At 33.4% G+C, this 21,822-nt stretch overlaps 1 protein-coding gene across 1 annotated transcript in view; it reads left to right on the forward strand.

The window, feature by feature from the left end:
• Sema5c (Semaphorin 5c) overlaps positions 1-21,822 on the forward strand; it is a 459,820-nt gene that overhangs the window by 238,252 nt on the left and 199,746 nt on the right. The window contains exon 3 of the mRNA XM_085957163.1: positions 9,541-9,674. Coding sequence (XP_085813289.1) covers positions 9,554-9,674 — 121 coding nt within the window. The 5' untranslated portion in view covers positions 9,541-9,553. The remainder of the gene's footprint in view (positions 1-9,540; positions 9,675-21,822) is intronic.

Consider the following 21,822-nt stretch of genomic DNA (forward strand, 5'->3'; position numbering starts at 1 on the left):
GAGTGTGACCAATTAACTTAACAGGAAAACGTAGCAAATTTTAGGTTGTCTTTATAATAATTTAATGAGTAAATTTAGTGGAATAAGCATGGAAAAATCCTCATGTATGATTTACGGTGTGTATCTCATTGTTTTACATTTATTATGTAGGTTTCTTAATTAACTTATTCACAAATCGTAATCGTTCTTATCGTTTGAAAAATAAATATCTCTTGGCATAGAAACTTCTAATCTATTTTTTCTTAGTATTTGAATTAAACTTGTTCAAAGCGGCGAAGGATTAATTATATTGTCGTCAGACTATCTTAGATACCTAATTGATAAAATCACATTTTAGAAATATTACCACTATAATATAATTTCCACTGAGTTTTAGTTTTGATTCAAATGTTGATGTAGTCACTTTAATGTAGGTAAGTATGTAGCTAGGTACTCTACCTAGAATCTTATCTTTAAATAAATGATAGGAAGCAGTCGACTATATTATTTAATTAACTGATAACACCTGTATGAGAAATCTGTCATCGTTATTTAAAAAAAAATTACAGTAGTCTTCAATCATTCTGTATTATTTTATACTGTACAGTGTATAGGTAGGCGTAAAAAAACAACGGATTCTTGGAATATTAATTTCAGATTTCAACATACACAACACGTCTTACCATATCGAGTGGTAAATATTTTCATATGTTATTTTATTAATAATAAAGAAATATCGTATGAAAATATTATTACATTCAGGCAACTGCTTTTATTTGCTGATAGGGTTTCTAAAATACGTTATAGGTTTTTACGATACCTATTTGTTGGTCAGCTACCGATATGGCTTATCATAAAAATAATAATAATATTCTTTGTGCTGAAATACTTACATACTCGTGTAATACGAAACCGGTATTAATATTTTAAAAAATGTGGGAAAATATTGTCACTGTTCTGGCAGAAGACACTAATTCGAAAAAATGACATACTGAGTTAGTTATAAGTACCAAAATGTACCTTATTTCAAAGCTTTACCGTCTGGAAACCTTCTTAATAAATAAACAGTCTTTATTTTAAAGTCATCCTTTACGATTACTTAATAAACTCACATGATAGACTATTTCAAACATTTTAACAACTTCAAAGTCAAATTACTCAAAACTAGTATTCTCCAGTTAGTGTGTTCTGCCAGAACAGAGACGATATTTTGAAATTGGTTGGAATTTTTTCATATTTTAAAAATACACCAATTTTAACTTACGACCTTTCTCTTAACTAGCATTAAATGATTTAAATTTTATTTAATTTAAAATTAATATACAGTTGGGTAACCTACCAGTGGCGTGCGGTGACTTTTTCTTGTAGGGATTTATTTTATTCCAAAAATAGCTGGCCTACCCTTGTAAGAATAATTGACTGACAATGATAAGGTTAAACATGGATTTGCCATACAATCTTACCTGTAAGATTTTTGACGATCATTCTGTATGCTTTTATTACCCAGTTTTAATAAATTAATCTAGATGAAACGTTTACTTGTAGATACAACTATCTGTTATCAGTTAAGTGTTATATTATTATTATCAGTATATCAGTCTCTGTGTATGTTATACGTAGCAGTCGTAGCACGATCAGTGTTATTTGCCTTTCGTGTGTTTAATCGTAAGTTGCAAGCTTATCTTTATTTACTATTATTTTTTATATTTTGATAACGGTAACAATGTACTCGGTTAAGAATTTATATATATATATATATATATATATATTTATGTATATATCAGGGGCGAAGGGTAGAGGTAGACTGGCAAGATCTGAAATAAATAGTACACACATAACTTTGTCAGTCGAATGTATTTGTTTTCATTGAATTAAGACTACCTGCATACGTGGTAAACAGCTGCAACTCATATTACTCTTATTATAAAAGTTAAAAATTAAAAATGTCATTGTAACTCCATAACTATTAGAGGTAAACAACAGTAAGAAAACATACAATTCTTTTGATGAATCTTATAATCAAACTACAGCGGTAAACAGACAAAAAGGTTTTGATAAATAGATACATTTTATATTTTTCCATTTATGAATGCCACAAGTTGAAAGTTCCAAAAATCACAAATTCGTCTCCTGTGAAGTTGTCATTTTGGATTTACCGTAGTTTACCTCTGGTATACAGATGTGTAACTGTAGATAGTGTTTGTTAGTTTTTTTATATTCAATGAAGCCCTCGTCCAAACTATAGTACTCAAAATACTCAAAAATATTTTACATTTGAAACCTTAATAAAATTCCTTATCACTCCGATAAATTCGATATCCGAATTTTCCGTTAAAATTTCCCACCACTATTCAGTGTTTATAGTTCGGAATTTTGTCAACTGGGCTTTTTTCACATTACATAGCCCCCTTTCTATCCCGACCACATAGCATTAAGACGGTAGTTCCGTGAAACGGCAAATAATTTTCAACTATAGGTGTGACGAAATTTTGGACTCGCTGGCAATCGGAGAGCGAACGTCGAGCTGTGAACACGTCAATTTGTTTCGTGATGGCGACGGGGGTAATAATTCTTAAATCGTGTAATGATTACTAAAAAACGTTACCCATTTGAAAAAGGAAACATGTCAATGAATATATTATTATTGTTACTAATAGAACATTTAATGGACGCATTTTGGATTTATATGATAAACTATATTTCGTTCGGCACGCGTCATTTGCACAATCCGCGCATCGCCTACCGCACGATCTTTTTAGACCATGCCTCAACTGAGGTATAATAAATAGCCTTCAATAATAATTATTAACACATTACATAAACTCGAACGTAAATTTCGGTAGGTATTTATAGTTGATAAAGCGATTGAAACACAACTGACATAGTGATATAGCACAAAATAATTTCTCGTTTATATACAAAATAATATATTCAAATAACGTGAAAGGATCATTGCCAAGTAAGCCGGCAAGTATAAAATGTAGTGTTCGAAATTTAAGTGTTTGGAAATACCGAAATACTTTAGATACCCACTGTCATCCTGTTTATATTTAGCAAGCATATTAAAATGCAACTCTTCTTCTTCTTTGACCATGCCCTTAGGCATAAAGCCCACCAAGACGGACGAGCGGGCGCAGTCGGCGTAAGAAGCGTATAATCATAACCATAATCACAACCCTTGACCTATGTAATAAGGGGCCCAAGAAGTACAAAGTAATTATTATTACAGCGTCTCTCATAACAAAGCAATAAAAATATTATATTATTTCTCGGGGCTTGTAATTAAATATCGGACACGCAATAACTAAACAAAGCGTACACTGTTCTTATATAATGGCTTCTCGCCCGTCTTATCGACGACGCTTCGAGGAGCGTGATTTTGCTAGCCGTGTTCAATGAATGGCTCCATTGTATTTTCGTTAATTCATATCGCCGAGAAGCGAAAAACGGTGACTCATGCGGCACGCGGGCACAAAGCGTCGTCAAATCCAGTGTGCGCTGGCGTATTTGATTACGTTGTATTTTCGACGATTTATGCGCCACTTGTAGAAATTTTGCGCGAGCGCCCCACTCGCTGCGTCAATGGGCTTTATGCCTTAGTTGGAGTATTTGGATACCACACGGTGTCTCCAAGAAAACCTGTCGCTCGCCAGTTTTCTTGTGTCATAAACAATGGAACTAGGTAAAATGTCAACTTACTACAATTGAGTATTGAAACCTGTCACCAAATATATCGAATAGATACAAATAAATAATGTTCAGGTTTATAATCCATAAGATGTAACCCGGGTCGCAAAAATGACTGACATATTGTAATAGTACAAAACATAATACAGTTAAAATTTAAATTCAAATTCCATCGACTATGTACTGTCAGTCGATGGTATTAATTATTATAATCATGTAACATTACAAAGTAATAATAATAATCTGTTTTATTTTTCCGTGCAATCAAGACGACGTATCTATAGAGGTTAATGCAACTGAATTATATGTCTAAATCTAAATGTATCCCACTACAAATTAACACCTCCATTTTTATATTATGATGGAATGTATGATAGAAATAAATGAAATAAAAAATATTTATTTACTCTGACGCCTCTTCAATTATATCATGTTATTATTTATAGAGCACTTGACTGTTATCTTAATTTGAAATCAATTTTATTTCACTATTTCTTTTGACAGTCGTTCGGCGTGAACATAACGTTTAGTTAGGTGTTGATAACGCGGTTTAATAGAGACATAAATTATTCTAAATATAAATTAAACTCATATATATATATATATCGGAAGAAAGTTTCAGTTCATTATACTCAGACAGAAATAATTATACCATAAACCAGTGGTTCCCAAAGTTGACTGGGCTCCGACCCATCTAACAAAAATTTCCAATCTTGGGACCCACCTCTTAGCTGTCTTAGATAAAAGAGGGCATACATATTGGTAATGTTCAGATTCCCTAGTGGCGAGTCGTGGAACTACTTAATGCTGTCTTATTTGTTCTAATTGAAATAAAAAAAATATTTTTTATAAGTGTTACCAATATGAATGAAAGACTGTAGAAATAAGAAACACAACTTAAATAAAAACAAATATTAATTAAATACCTACACCTGCAAGGTTTTTTTACAAAGTTATTTCAATGGGAGGGATGTATTTGTTTCTTATTTTTCTTCATTACAGATTTAGCATCAACTTCAACTTTAGTTACTTTTAATCGCAGTGAGTTTGATATATGCAATTTATTTCGGTATTTAGTTTTAATGTTAACCATAGCCGAAAATCCGACCTCACATAGATATGAGGTAGTAAAGAGGAGGAAGATTTTCATAGCTTCATCGAACAGGCAAGAATAATTATCAGCAACTGAGAGCCAGAATTTCGTTAACTGTTTACGATTGAAACTATTTTTCAGTGACGTATCTTCTGATAAATCAATGAGTTCTTCACTTGCTTTTGTTGACATACTAGTTGGTAAGTCGACTTGAAATTATTATTTTTATAATAATAAATATTGTGATAAAATATTATTATTTTATCACAATATTTTCCGTAACTTAAGTTTATTTCAATTTTTAGGAATTATAAATAGCTGAATGAAATATCAATTTTTTTTAAATGCATGTATACAGTGGCGAGGGCCCACTCAATATTCGCTTGCGACCCACTGGTGGGTCGCGACCCATAGTTTGGGAAACCTCTTGGGGTCTTTATAATATGTACACCCGTATGTGCCTTATTTTAGCTTTTTTTTTAATTGAACAATGTAACGTAGTTAATGTAACGATTTATAATTAAAATTATAACTAACAATAGTGTTGTAATATTATGTAGTTTGAAAGAAACTTGTATAATCTAGAATCTAGCTAGATAATGAAGTGTCAACCGAAATAAGTATTAATAAAAAAAAAAATAGAATTTAATAAGTATCGTAGACAAGAATTTCTTTGTTATTTCTATAGTTATCTATGGGATATTAAATTGCCATAGGTAAATTATATTCGTGAGGTTGCTGTCAAAAGTTGGTAAGTAGATAGCTTAGGTATTTAGAGTTAATAACGGATTGTGTCTATGTATAGATATGCATGCTAGAAAAAAAATCAAGGTCATCCGATAAGAACGTGCACATAAAGCACAAAGAAATTAGCGACGTGCTTGATTTTAGAGAGCATGTCAAACTTTCAAATTGCAATTGCATACTTCATAACATGATGTCGAGACGTATCTTAGGCGTAAAACCCACTTAACGCAGCAAGTGGGGCTCTCGCGCAAAATTTCACAGGTGGCGCGTAAATCATCGAAAATACAACGTAATCAAATACGCCAGCGCACACTGGATTTGACGACGCATTATGCGCGCCCGCCCCATGAGTCATCGTTTTTTGGCTTCTCGGCGATACGAATGAACGAAAATACAACGTAGTCCATTCATTGAACGCGGCGAGCAAAATCACGCTCTGGAAGCGTCGTCGATCGACGGGCGAGAAGCCATTATTTAATAACAGAGAACTCATTGTTTAATTTTATTGCGTGTCCGATATTTCGCTGGTAGAATAATGTCATCGTGAATATTAATTACAAGCCCCGAAATAATTTAATATTTTTATTGCTTTGTTATGAGAGACGCTGATAATAATAATTATTTTGTGCTTCTTGGGTCCCTTATTACATAGGTGAAGGGTAATGCGCGGGTGGGAGGGGGCCTACTCAGTAGTGAGCGCATCGAGCGCTTTTTTGGTGGGCTTTATGCCTTATACTACTAGTACCTACTAGACCAGGGATGGCGAACCTTTTTACGTACGCGTGACAAAATTTCCCAAATAATATTTTTCGACTGTCTGACGTGCCAAGCAGTTTTTTTTATAGCGAGAATTTTTTTTTAGTTTTCTAAAAAAACAGTTTTTAAGAATTCCATTAAAAAGGTTTAAAATTACAATTATTGAGTTCTTGATATTCTATCTTTCACCGTATTTCTAGCCGAAGGCATATCTTTTATTTTTTCCTTGTTTTCAAATTACTTAAAGAGGTCGTGGAAGCATTTAAACATTTTAAACCACTCATCTTTCATATTATATTCTCCATCACTGAGCAGTTTTCCATTTTTAGAGATTATGTTTGAGGTAAAATAACAAGCAGTTATTATATTATTTGAATGACTGCCGATAATTAATTTCATATTGTATATTTTTCTTGATTGTATATTTTTTATTTTTAATTCCCCGATCCTAAAGACCGACCCATGCAATCGTATACATATTTACATTAAACGTAATGATTCTTTAAATTTGCCAACAATTTTTTATACAATGCGATTTGTCATTATTTATGCATGAGTTTTGTCGTTTTCGTTTCCGCATCGATTGGTAACTAAACATAATATGAAAACCGAAGAAAATACGCATGGCTATGTCGTCAATATGTTTTAATATTATATATAAGTAAGTACTTAAGTAGGTACTTATATATTTATTTGTCATTTTTTTTTATAAAAAAACATTGTTTAAATATTGTAATATTTATTTTCTCTTCAAAATCAGACATTTGCGTGCCATGCAAAATCATCTTGCGTGATAGGTTCGCAATCCCTGTACTAGACTATCGTAGTAAATACAGAACGCAAAATGTTGCAATTTTTCAAAAGTTACGAGTCAATTAAGAACTTCATTAAAAAGTATACCGAATATTGTATTATATAATATTTAATTAGACGAAAATCGAAGATATTATAATGAACGTGTTGACAAAATAATGTTATGCGAATTTATGTAACTTTTACTTTTTAAACCTCAGTAGATACTTTACGTATAATTAATTATTAACAGCAAGCGACCATTTTCAAATTTAAACTTCCTTTTAACGCAATTCATTATGTTTTATCGAAAGACTTCTTCAATATTAAAATTATAAATTTACGATGAGCTATTTGTTATGTTGATAGTGTCGTATTTTATTAAATTATGTTCAGTTCATTAATCATGAATTTATTGTTCGGATGCGCTTATTAATTACGAAATTAATCGCGTTTTCGTCACAGCTTCCATAATTTTATTGATTGAGGCTGTCAAGTCTCTTAATTGGATGCATCAATATTACCCACTGGCCGTACACAGTGGCAATTTTATCAGAATAAATGTAATTTATTAAAAATAAATAATTTATTAAAGAGATTTGCGATTTTTCAATTCAAAATTATTATTAACTGAAACGCAACTGAACTGTGATAAAACTGTGTACTTAACGTGCGACGTTCATGTATGACCGATAAAATTTTATGAATCAGATGCTGTCGATCAGTCGTTCACCATCTTCTATATGTCATGACTGACTCATGTCATGGCTGTCATTATTAAAAGGCTACGTTTCTAATAATTCTCATTTACACCCTGGCATTCGTGGACACTTTTAAAACAGGGGCGAATCAGAGCGTTCTTCGTGAACGCATTCAAGGAGATTTTAATTGAATGACCTAATCGTCCTGATCAATCAGAATAAACCTAACAATGTAATTGGCCAGGGGCCTTATGTTAGAACTTGCGAGTTGTAGTCGCCCGGTCGACATGACGTCATATGACATCATTGTGACGTACTACCGGAGTGATAATAGCATTCGAGAAAATAACGCCACTAAAATAGTGGCATTATCCATTGTCCCCATACACAAATAGGTGTTTCAGCATAATAATATCTATGGTGAGCCGTGTGCGTTGGACGGCTTGCCTCGAGCGTGTATTGGCTGACGTCACAATTACGTCATGTCGTCGGGTGACTTCATATCACCAGTTAGAACATAGGGCTGCAGAACACTTACGTTCGTATGTAAGTGACCCATTCCCCATAGGTAAATAATTTAAGTATAACGTTTTTAAAAGGCCATCCCGAACAAAATTATTTCAAATGTTTCGGTCATATTGAAGAAGTGAAAGCACTATTCATTTGTTTTATAATAATATTGGATTATGTACGTAGCCATTTCGTTTTTTTTATTATTTAGATAATATACTGTAATTTGACTGTATTGTTTTTCATTCCGCTAAGTCCAACGCGGAGCAACATACGGTTTTTGAAGATTTTGCAGCTCTGTGTCCTGTTTTGTCATTCGTTTGATTAGTAATATAATAGAAAAAAACATGACTTTGCGAACACTCGAAATTCCAATTAATACCGATATCATCATCAGCCGGGGTCAATCCACTGCTGGACGAAGGCCTCCCCAAGCTTCTTCCAACTCTCTCGGTCCTGTGTAATTCGCTGCGACGTATTTCCGCCGAACTTTACCAGTTCGTCAATCCAGCGGCTTTCAGGGCGACCCTGTGGCCGTTTCGTGCCCCTTGGGTACCACTGGATGACAACATTTGTCCAGCGGCCGTCCTTTCGGCGAGCAATGTGCCCCGCCCATCTCCATTTCAGCTGTTTGGCAACTTCTATTACATCGCGTACTCCTGTCTGCTTCCTAACCCATTCGTTTCTCTTACGGTCCTTTCGCGTGATGCCCAACATACACCTCTCCATGCCTCGCTGTGCGACTCTTAGCCTTTGGACATCTCTCGTGTTGAGGGTCCACGTCTCTCAGCCATACGTGAGCACGGGTAGCACACATTGGTTGAACACCCTACGCTTAAGACATACTGGTAGGTCAATCTTGAAGATACTATTCAGACGTCCGAAAGCACTCCATCCCAGCTTTGTTCTTCGAGCAATTTCATCGTGCATGCTTCCGTCTATGGACACCTGCTGTCCGAGATAGACGTAGCTGCTGACTTGCTCGAGTTGAGTGCCATTAATACAGGTAATCGCAGGGTCCGAAAAACCAAATACCGATATAACACCACCAAAATAACGATAAGAAAATCCGATTGGCTTGGATTTAGTACAATCAAAATGTTTATTTAATATTCAGTGTATTATAATGACAAGCAGCTTGCTGGCCCATGGTCACGTATTGTGTATCTGCACAATACGTGACCTTGGATCTGTGGGGGATTGAGGATCTTTTTGCGAATGCAAACGATTTATGAATATATAAATACTAATAGCAATATTTTAATTTGTTTCCAGACCACACAGTACGATGGCTACAAGAAAATCATTCGTGGTCTTGGCTTCCATTGCACTCTTATTGATTTCAAGAGAGGCCATAGCCGAAGGGGATGATGACATCGAGAATGATTTCAGGTTCATATCACATCAAGGTAAGATGAAGCTTATATTTATTATGTTAATTTAATCTTCTAAAAAGCCATACTTACTACAAACTAGCGCCTCTACCGGTGAAGCATGGAAGTCGTAACCCTCCGCCGCTTTTAGATTGAGTTGAATAAATCGAAGCAGAAATAAAATTTCTCATACAAAATCGAAACAAGAGGTGCTTGTGTAATTTGAAAGTCATTGGAAAATTATATTTTTTGTAGAATATAAAATAATTAAGTTAGTATTTAAATATGTTAATGTGCAATTAAATATTATTTTTGTAAGAATGTAGGTTTTAAAAAGAATAGCCTAGTACAGGGGTCGGCAGTTTATCAAGCGAGAAGAGCCAAATTGTCAACGAAACAGGATAACAAAAGTACCAGAGAGCCGCACATATTATGTAATATACATATTATGTATATGGATTTTTAGGGGAAAAAAGTTCAAGATTTTTTATTAAAAGAATTAATTGGAACGGCGTCCATGCATCGCTTTTATAGCTTTTGATAGCTTTTCTGGCAAATAGCTACTTATTTTTAATTGAATTCATGATTGTAAATTTTCATCCATTATTCTGCTTCTAAGTTTATTTTTTATTTGGTTCATAGATGAGAATGTTTGTTCGCATATAGGTATATGTAGAGCCAAAGATTGTGAGAATTCCAAAAGCTAGTTTTTTTAACACGTCATGTTTCAGGCAAACTATTCCATGTATCAAATATTATTTTCTATTTTAGGCAGTTATTTTATAGCTCTCCACTTGTGCTGAGAAATCATATTTGATTTCTCTCTTTCAAGTTCTTCCAAGCGGCTGGTCAGGTCTGTGAATTTGTTGCTCCACAGTTCCTCGCTTTTTAAATCTATTAACTCCATCTGGAGTGAACCAGCATCTGTATCGAATGGTGTCCAGTTAAGTTCATTGACATTTACTCTGAGAGGACGCAGAGTAAAGAGTGGTAGAGATATTTTTCTATATTCTAAGGGTAGAGAGTATGCCGTACGAGTCAAAGTTTGTTCGGCGGTTCTATCTCATAAACTCATAAGTTATAATGCTGCTTGAGATAAGGTGAAATTGGAGTTTATGTCTGAAGAGCCGCATGTGGCTCGCGAGCCGCTTCTGCCGACCCCTGGCCTAGTGTATAGTCTTAATCGCCACTGGTATTAATTCCCGCAACATAGTCAACTCACTTTTATATCGACACAGATTTTCTGCCTCCAAGTCCTTGCGAAAGTGAGTTCTCTTGTCTCGGTGTTGATGTAACAATCAGCAAGTCCATTGGCATTAGCCAGCTTAGATAATATATAATATTTCCATGCCATGTTGAGGCAGCACCCGCCTCCACGTCCCGCGCCGATAATTGACGTCCATCATTAAGCACCCTCGACGGATACATCTCACGAGCGCATGCGCATTGGGCGCGAGACGTGACCGGTAGTTCGGCGCAGCTCCCCACCCAACTTCAGGACACGTGCTCATTTTTATTGGCTCTGTTTAGCACGCGGAACGTGATTTGCCTGCGCGAAAGCGATTATGGAATAGGTTTTGGGGCTACTCCGTATTTAGGCATTCGCGAGGCTGTCTGTTGATCACTTAATTTCCCATTTGAATCGCGCTAAGTAGCATGAAGCTGTTTCTATCGATTCTACGAACCAGGCATGTAAATGATTTCGGGTCAGGAATATAAAAAAACATGTAAAGTAAGCATTTCCGCCTACAAAACATAACATACTCTAACGTGGTTGGAAAATTGTGCGTATGCAGTTGGCCGTATCACAGTTCATCGTTGGCTGTTGTTAGAAACCGACGGCCGTATAGGATTGAGATCAAATGCATGTCTAAATAAAAGACTTCAAAATTCTTAATAAAAAACACCGGACTACAAGGGGAAGACGGAAGAAAATTTATATAAAATTCTGAATGACTATAATAATATGTTAGTAATGACTTAATGAGGTATGTTAGCGAGTAGGTAAGTGCTCGTAACTGTCAAGTCGTTTGTACCTATTAAATTAATATTGTTATTGAGGCCTTATTTCACTGTCATTATTGGTCAATTATTTGCCGATACGATGTTATGTACAAGTTTCACGCTTCCGCATAGTAGGTATAGCACAAAATTGTCACTTTACTTTGGTCATGTGAGACCTGCAACGCGTAGACCGCGTTTGTAGCATCGCTATAGGGGAAAGGTCGAATTCCGTACGGATTTTATCTGCATCTGAAGGACAGTTCGTAACGCAGTCGTACCAGTGTATCCATAAGTTAAAGCGGAGACATCGATTATCAAAGCTTAAAAACCGATAGCTTTAGGCTTGCTTCTATAAATAAGTTATGTACATTTGAGATTCGAAATTAATTTAAAAGCAATGGTAGATAATTTATTCGAAATATATACTTATTTGATAATGGTTACGGTGGTTAGCTATATGCTATAATGCACAGTTACCTATCGTTTAGTTTAGTTGTTATAAATTATTTAAAATTCCACGACTTTTAATTACAAATTTGAACTGTCCTAAATACCCACAAGCTAATTAATTATAAGAAAAAGTAATTAACATGTAGAATTTAATATTATACCTACTGTTAAATTTGTAGTAGGTACATATGTGGAAAAATAATCTTTCTTCGAAATGTAGACACTTTTCTTCAATTAATTACAAGGTAAATTTACGAGTACAAACCAATTGTGTGAGGGTGCCTTTAATATACAATTATTTTCTTTGTTGTAAATAAAGGCTTAAATTGTTTTCTATTTTATAGTTTACTTTGGTTCTGTAAAATTGTATTAAAATATCTACACAGTTATTTAAAATAACACAATGTCTAGTGCCTACATATTTCTCATAAATTAATAATGAGCAGGACCGATATTCAATTATTAATAAACATTTTATACAGCTTGAAGAATCTAACTTTGAATATTATATCACATAATAGTTACTGTGAAGGGTGGTAAATTTAATTGACTTATTTTTGATCGTAGAATATAGATTTAAATTATTGTTCGTGTCCCCAATAAATTAATTCGTCTTTAAATATACTTATCTTGAAACAAATTTGGTGATGGAAAAAGGTTTAACCAGATCTTTTTATAAAACAATTATGTATTTTTACGTTTAATTTAGGAATCCAGTTGTGTAATGAAGGTCCCCGCCGACTACATACTGTTTTATTTCAGTTAAAGCGTTTAAAATTTGCCCGATAACATTATAGTTAAAGCACATAAATCATTTATTACAATACTAATGCAATACTTAGTGTGTGTTTATTCATTATTAAATAAAAGATATGTTAAAATTACAATCCCGTTAAAAAAATCCTGCGGCGCTAATATGCTGGGTGCATTCTGTTTTTTGTCTACTTAAAGAGTGGCTAAGCGGCATGTTGCCTCGGTTTATCATTGCCTACTGCTTGACACGTATATTTTATATTTTTTATCTGGATCTTATGTAGATATATTGTGTTGATTGATATCAAACGTCGTAAAGTCCACATATTGAAAAGAATTACTTTTTATAAATGCGTTTAATAGAGTACCTATACAAATCTGCAGGTCATAATGGATGGTGTACTTCAAACCCAAAAAAGTCCACTGTTTACATGTGATATCAGTTACAGAAACCACAATATTTTTCAAAACTAATAAGTCCACGAGCGTATTTTTATCTAACTCCACAAGTTCAATATCGACCAATCACCGACAAGCTAGCAGGCTGTCATGTCCACCATTTTACAACATTTTTATTAGCTCGTATTCTTCTTTGTCCGGTGGTTGTTTGTCCAGTACAAATCTTGCAATCGATTTTTAACTAACTTCCCGACTAGCTAGATAGTTGTAACTTTTGAATATATCAGAACACGATGCCAATGCATTCTTTTAATACTTTTAGCCATCTTTAAGCAGAATTGAATTCATTTTCAGTTAATTCTGTTTTGTAACGAAAGTTATTTCGGAAAAAAATTTCGTAAAAAGTAAAACACTATTATTGGTTGCTAAGGGGGTGGTCATAGCAACTAAATTATTAATATATACGTGCGTTACTATGGAAATCAAAATGAAATGTCAAAATGACATTTCAGTATTCTATATTTGTTTGTTTGTTTGTTTGTTTTTATAATAATTCAACAGAAAATTTAAAAACGTTAATAAAAAGTTCTTTTTTTCTTGTAATTATTTCTACTCTCAAGGTAAAGGTGAACAACGGCTTGTATTATTTTGCTTAGTATTTAAATGATTATCTCATTATTATGTGTAAGATATAGTTTCTAAAAAATGTCCCAAGGGTTCAGCCAAACAAAAAAAGTTAGGAATCACTGCTTTACAGACATATTTACCTTCCTTTTAGATTGATTTAGTTGTGTTTATTGTGGCGAAAATTGAAATTAATATTTATTCTAAGATAAAAGTTGTGTATTTTCCGCTGAAGTGTACCTTTGGGTTGAGAAGATTCATGATCGTATCGAATAGAGTGGTTTAACTCCAGGATCCCTTACAAGACGGAGTAAGACGCCAGAGAGATGGCACGTGCTGGCTCCACACGTTTTCATTCCGTCGATCCATGTCTATGTTATAAGTTATAATGGTATTAGTTATTATTGACATTTGCCATGATTGGCGGGAAATTGCCCGAGCGCGCTTGCAAATAATATTTACAGTATTGAAATACCTCTGCTAATGGGATGCAGTGTCTCTCAAGATCTAATCATTTACATTAAATAATTATTAATCAGCTTTGTAACGATGGACAAAACCAATGTCGTCCTGTGGGGGTCGACTGTAGAGAGACTATGATCCGCTTAGGGGTAGCAGTTGTTTTAAGGGCGGCAATTTCAATAAAGAACGAATCGCTGAATATTTTTTCTATTAATAAATTCAGCTTAGCAATTAATGACCGGTGGTCAATTAATTGTTGAAAATCATTACTAAATCGTCTGATAACGCATATAATATTTTATAAATAAATAAATAACGTGTTAATTTTTTTTCAGCTGCAAATACTACTCCGCTAAATGACAGAATAATAAAATAATTGTATTGAAATGGTAATTATGATTTGAATAAGGAATTTTCAGTTTGTCTATGAATGGTATTTTGTCAAAGGACGTCACTGCAAAACGGTAATGCCGCAGGAGAAAAAAAATCAAATCATCATTTCTCCGGCAAAAATATATTAGCTTGATAGAGATATATGTTGTAGAAATCCGTATTAAATTGTATACTGCAATAGACCGGGTGGACAGTGTGTACGGTAGGTATACATAATATGAGGAACGAAGTTTATTTTGTGATTCGTCTACCTGAGACGATAATTATTCCGGACATCATGACGTGTACACTATCAGGTGACTTTTGTTTGCTCGTAAATGCAGTACAGTGATGACGAAATAAACAAGCAAAAGTCACCAAACCATAATTGAGCTACCTTGCCTCCTTCAAAACCTTCCAGATGTTTTAATTAGCATCAAAAAGTAAAAGTACCTTAAATGAATTATTAAGAAGACATGAGAAAATAATGTGATGTAGATAAAACCTTAAAAACATCAAAAAATGAATTTTCCTGCATTTTCAAACTTTCAAATTGCGATATCTCAAAACAATGTTTTTAGGGTTGGTGACTTTTGCCTGAATGGTGACGATATTATGGTCCTCAAAATCATTGTCCACTTGGACTAGAACGAAAATCACGGTCTTCTGTTTTGAGATTTATTTTTTATGTCGTATGCAATGAAATAAAAACGCAATGCATTCGCGTTACAAGCTTAACGTATTTTTTAAAATAAGTTGATAGATTATAAAAAATCGCAAGTAACAATACACCAAACGTACAAGTCTCTATAATAAACCGTTAAAGCTGGTCCGATCCTTGTCTATGTCGCCACGTTTCGATGTGCCAATGTACAGCATATTAATTTTATCTGCATATTCGGGTTCCTTCATAAACATTATGAGGAGCATCTAGATCCATTGGTTCTACCAGAGATAAGATATTAAACTAGGTAATTAATGCATGTACATTATATTAGCATTCTGTATTTTGCATTTTTTTTTTCTTAAACTAGACCGTTCAACAATAAGGTGAAGTAAAATGAATATAAATAATGCATAATATAAACCCCTTTCAATTTTAAATTAAATCATTTTAAAGCTTGTGCCCATAGTTTTAGATATTTTAAAGCGCCGTAATAGTATTTGGTCACGATTTCACAAACTGTGTCTAATGATGACTCGATAAAATTGTGCTTCAAAAGTATAAAGTTATTGATAATAACGTCGATTGGACGTGTTTAGTTTCGTGTTGAATTTAACAGACTGTAACATTTAATTTAATATGTAGTCAGCGATGATATGTCACGATTTTGTATAAATACTTACATCAATTTGAAATATTAAATGACTTATAACAATTAAATTAAATGGCTAGTTATTAGTTTTTTTATATTTTTTTTTACATCTATATAATGATAATGCAATATGTCATGGTTTTTCTGTTGAATAAAATAAATGATTTACTCTTCTACAAACTAAGATTTGAAAACCCTACACACTGCATTCGATCCGAATTACGATGACATATAGGTGAAGGGTAATATTTGAACGAAGCAGTTCGCAAACAAGAAGAAAAACGCGACAGTATCTTCAAGGGAAGTATAGTGAGTGCTTCGAACGGTGTCCAATAATGCAACGAAAATATTGAACGTACATTCATGGTCGCGTAGTTTGCATTATATTACCACGTTTTTATTAGCTCGTATTCTTAGATTATAGAAAAAGCTCGTATTCTTGTTTGTCCAATACAAATCTTGTTTAACTAACTTCCCGCCTAGCTAGAGTCTAGTCTAGACATTTGAAACTTTTAGAATATATCAGAACACGATGACAATGCATTCTTTTAATACTTTTAGCCATCTTTAAGCAGAATTGAATTCATTTTCACTTAATTCTGTTTTGTACCGAAAGTTATTTCGGAAAAAATTCGTAAGAAGTAAAACACTATTATTGGTTGCTAAGGGGTCCTAGCAACTAAATTATTAATATATAGGTACGTGCGTTACTATATAAATCAATATGAAATGTCAAAATAACATTTCAGTATTCTATATTTATTCAATATTTCTATCAAGTACAAAAAAAAATATTTATTAATACATACAATTGTCACGTTTATATGATTCAACAGAAAATTTTAAAACATCTTTTAAAAGTTCTTTTTATCTTGTAATTATTTGTGTCTATGATGCTCACATGACAGCTAGTTGGGGTTGACATTAGATCTTCCAACATGGAAATTAATATATCTGCAAATGGTTTCGATAACCGGAATCGTTTCACAAAGGCCTCACGCACGGTTACGTTTGTATGTGTTGTATGCGTGAAATGTACCAAATTTGTTTTTTTTGTGCCTTTGTTTGATCGTGTTAATGACGTTGGTGTACTACCTGCTTACGAATTAATAGCAATAGCTACATGTCCGCCTAGTTGAGCAAGTTGGCAGTCAATTTATAATACATATATATCATTTTTATACAGTATATATAAAATATTGAATATTTGTGCAATTAAAAATTATCTTTCTTAAAAAGGTTGGCCTAGTATGGAGTTCACCTCTGCCTAGCGTAATAGTAACTCATTCAATTTGCTTGGCTTTTATTCTCTCATATATTATAGGTTATAGGTAGCGAGTTAAAAATACAGGTGCATAAATTATATTATAAAAAAATGGTATAAAATTGGACAATGACTTGCCTCTATACGTGTGGATAGCGGTTCTTTGTAATTCGCAAATTGAATACGCTCCGATTTGAAGGTAATAATGTACAATTTAAATCCGCTACTTTGGATTTGCATACTATTCTAATCTCGCTACCACAATTTTCTACTCGCCTGATACCTATCTTTGATGATATGAATGGTTACAATTTTCAATAATATATGCAGAATATTACCAACCGTGTCGAACTGAAATTGGTTTTATGTAGATACACGTATTATTCTTAGACACATTATTATTTATTGAATGTTACTGTGAACCAGTGTTGATGGGTGCCAGTTGAAGGTGGGTAGGATGTGGTAGGTAACTGAAAACAAGTCGTAGAACAGGACCCGAATTTTAATTTATTCATCTTCAGTATATTGAACACGTATCGACTGTTTAATCTGCAAACCGGCTAACTCCATTAGGTAAATTTTTCAGGAAGGAGAAAACACTTAATAATTTAACTATCGAGCGGAATTTGACAATTCCAAAAATAAACTTGGTTTTTTTTTCACAAATATGCTGGACTCTGAATTAATACACCAATTTAAGAAAACTATATAAAGAGCGAAGTTGTTCCATTTACGATATTGGAAATGTTGGTACCTGCAGTTGGGTGTTCTGCGTGAAGAACGTAATGCCGGGTCAACACTGGCAACATGTCGCCGGCAACCTCGTTAAATTTTACGATAATTATCATACTTATCGTAAAATTTAACGAGGTTGCCGGCGACATGTTGCCAGTGTGGACCCGGCATAATGCATTTATTTATTTATAGATTTAGGAGTTTGAAATTTTGTGTGAGCATATTATAAAACATGCTTTATAACAAAATGCCATCAAAATCTCATTTTTGAGATTTTGAGATTCAAACCAGCTAAGGTTTGCAGATTTAACAGTCAATCTCTTCTTCTTGGTCGTGCACTCATGGCTGAGGATCGTGACCACATTTAAATTTCGCCATCCTTTGGGCGACCAAGACTTTCCATCCTTCTCGTTCTTCCGCTTCTCTCAGGGCAGAATGGATGGTGCCCCCAGTCAGCTCTTTCACTTGGTCGCTCCATCGCGCAGACGCTCTTGCTCTGCTTCGCCTTCCCTGGAGGCTACCCAAAACTACCAATCTCTCCAGGTTGTCCGGTCCGCGCCTGACAATATGTCCAAAAAACTGCAGAATTCTTCTCAGACATATCGTCGACAGTCAATATAATTATTATATTAAAATTTTACTTTTTTATCATATTCAGTCGAAAAAAGTACCTAATACCCAACCGCGTCTGCACTCAGGCTAGAAAATTCTACTGTCATAATAATGAGCGTTTTGACCATTTGTCATCAAATCCAGCACGCTTAAATCAATGTGTGTACGTATATATTTAAATAAAATTACGTCGCTATAAGCACGTTATACTAAAATATCTACAACCTCAGGTCACGTGATAGTATGATACTGATTTTGAACTGTATTTGTGTTTTTTACAATACGTGTCTAATCGTATGTATGTGTTGTATGCGTGAAATGTTTATACTTACTTGCAGCCCTTTTTATTATATTGGTGCCATAGTTAGTCTCCTATTAGTCTCATGATACACTCGACTAAAACCTGATATGATACGGAACGGTGTGATTTGGTCGATCTATTAATTTGCGTATTGCAAATGTATTTTCTTAGTAAGTCAATTTGTATTGTGCTTGGCTGCTATTATATTTTTATTGAAATACCTTTGAATTTTGGAAATCTGGAGTGGTTGAAACTCTAGCCTAAAAAGTTAAGCTTAGTGTTTGCAAGCCCAAACGATGTTTTCCAAACAATAATTTTGAGTTAACTGTGATGTATTTATTTATTGTATAAAGATACACTATGCCTATTATGTTACGCGTGTTTTGTAAATGTCAATTAAATTACATAAACAAACGTTGACAAGTTACAGAATACAGTTGAGCCGATATTGTAAGTGTAATCCCGCTAACAATCTAATGTTTAAAATAGGACATAGCTGTTTGTAATAGTAGCAACATTTGTAAACCTGTCACTGTGGTATTGTTTTATTCAGATTAATATTTATATGCCTCACTCTTCTGTAAACATGCACTTTTTAAAACAATACATTAATTCTTATCAGTGCTGTATTAGGTTTAAAATATTTCAAACAGAATTGGTTATAAAATCAGAATAACATGCACAATCTCTGGAGGATGTATCGAATTAAATTATAAATAAACGAATGCGACTTGAAACTAGATTCGTGAGTCGAGAAATTCCACGCAATCAGATCAGTTCATTTAAATTGGATGACATAATATCCAGATATTTTATAAATGGTTCTAAGGCATTAGTTGCGGAATGAGTGCATGTTGATTCAATTAAGCTATTGCATTATTTTGACCAATTAAAATGCAATTGACGTTCTTCGTGCAATATAATTCCATTCACGACGCGTATAAATCAACATCACGTTATCTTACTCAACAGTTGTTAATTTGTAAGCACGCTCAAATAATTTAAATTTTAAACGAATCGTCTGTAAGCTTTGAATAGAAAGATATGTACTACTGGCACAGAAATATTGTATTACAATCAGGTGGTTATTACCAAAATCGAATACGTCCTTATGTCCAAAGTATTTCTCATTCTTTGTCAAGGCATTCAAAATATCGAACAGTAGGTATATCCTTCTACGGCCTACACCAATGGTCAGGGAGCTTTTATTGGATTACTTATGTTATATCCTCTAAAATATGTTTGTTTCCAACAATAATATCGTTGTTAAATATATAATTATATTATCCTATTGAGTTGAAAGTGAGATTTTTTAAATTTCACCATAGTTAAGAAAACATTTAGAACATTTAAATTCAAATAGTTTATTGAGTTCATTTGTATGGAACATACAATCATAAATATGATATGTATGTATTATAGACAATAAATAAACTCTAAAAACGAAAGCTAACATACTAAAATTTTAAAAAATCGGTGTGTGTGTACTTATGTACGCGTGTTAGAAGTTATACTTCTTTGGCGTAACAAAACAAAAAAAAAACTTGTGATAACCTAGATTCTTCGACTAGCTCTTAATTATCTTGTTAAATTACACAGTCAAGAAAAAGGACCGCTTATTGGAACGCCGTTGGTTTATTTCTATACACTTTAACTTATATTACTAAATTATATAATTATTTATGGTTTTTTTTATTTTTAAAGTAACAACTGCCACCATGACGTTTACGTAAGGAATTGCAAATACCAAAAATTGCAAAAACATACGCTGCCTAAGCAACGGAATAATTCTAAACTATAATATTATACTGTATAATCGTCACGATTGCAGTATCATACTGTGGCGTAAAGGCAGTGCGTTCGGCTGATAACCGAACAATCGGTGGTTCGAATCCAATCGAGTGCGTTTATTTTTGTGTGAAAAAATAAATTATGTGCACATGTCACACTCCAAAAATACACTCCGTTCTGATTTTCCAAGCGCGCCTAAAGAAGTATAACTTCAATAATAGTAGGTACTTAGTAGAAATTTTAATAAAAATCTAACTACGGGACGAAAGAATTTCATAATGTGGAACACTTCATGAAATTGAAAAAACCGGGTCCGGGGGAGAAAAAAAAAAGTAGTCTTCCATTTAAACCGCGAATTAATCAATAACTACCCAATAAGTACATAATATCAATTTTTCCGAAGGATGACTTGGTGCAATGGTAGTTGTAGCAGTTATTTTATCATACAGTGTTTGGAGTGAGTTAAATTTATTTAAAGTAGAACTAATTAATGTATCAAACGATATTTTTAGTGCACCCCCATCCAAAGAATTTTGGAAATCACCGGCCGCCACTGACTGACTATTTTTTCAATTTGAATAATATGCAACTATGTTATACCCCTATTTAAATCACCATTTTACCTTCATATTTGATTAGAGGTTTATGATTCGAATGCTGTAATGTAATCCATACCTACCTAAGGCATAAGTTGTTTTATGACTTTCTGTGATGGCGTTTTAGCAAAGAAAGATTAGAGATTGTACTTTATTATATTGTTTCGAAGGTCTCACCATTTATAGGTAAAGCGACTTTTTAGATACAATAATATGAGTCCTTCATTTTTATTGAAGAATCGTGCTGCAGACGGTGTCTAAGCTGCAATTAGTTATTTTATTATCAAACGGTCTTTTAGTATAATATCCTAACGTATTATACCGGACTACACAATATTCTTGTCATCATGTTAACATTGTATTACTATTTATGTTTTGTTTACACGAAGCCACTTGAAAATAACATATTCGTTGAGATAAAAATGATTGATGTAACATAAATTAAATTTTGACATGTCTATATTAATAATAGTTATTATTTTATTGTTATAGAAAGCTTTCGTGT

Source organism: Rhyacophila brunnea, unplaced genomic scaffold (assembly GCF_057557595.1).
Source record: "Rhyacophila brunnea isolate RB1 unplaced genomic scaffold, BYU_Rbru_1.0 scaffold_6, whole genome shotgun sequence".
Lineage (NCBI taxonomy): Eukaryota > Metazoa > Arthropoda > Insecta > Trichoptera > Rhyacophilidae > Rhyacophila > Rhyacophila brunnea.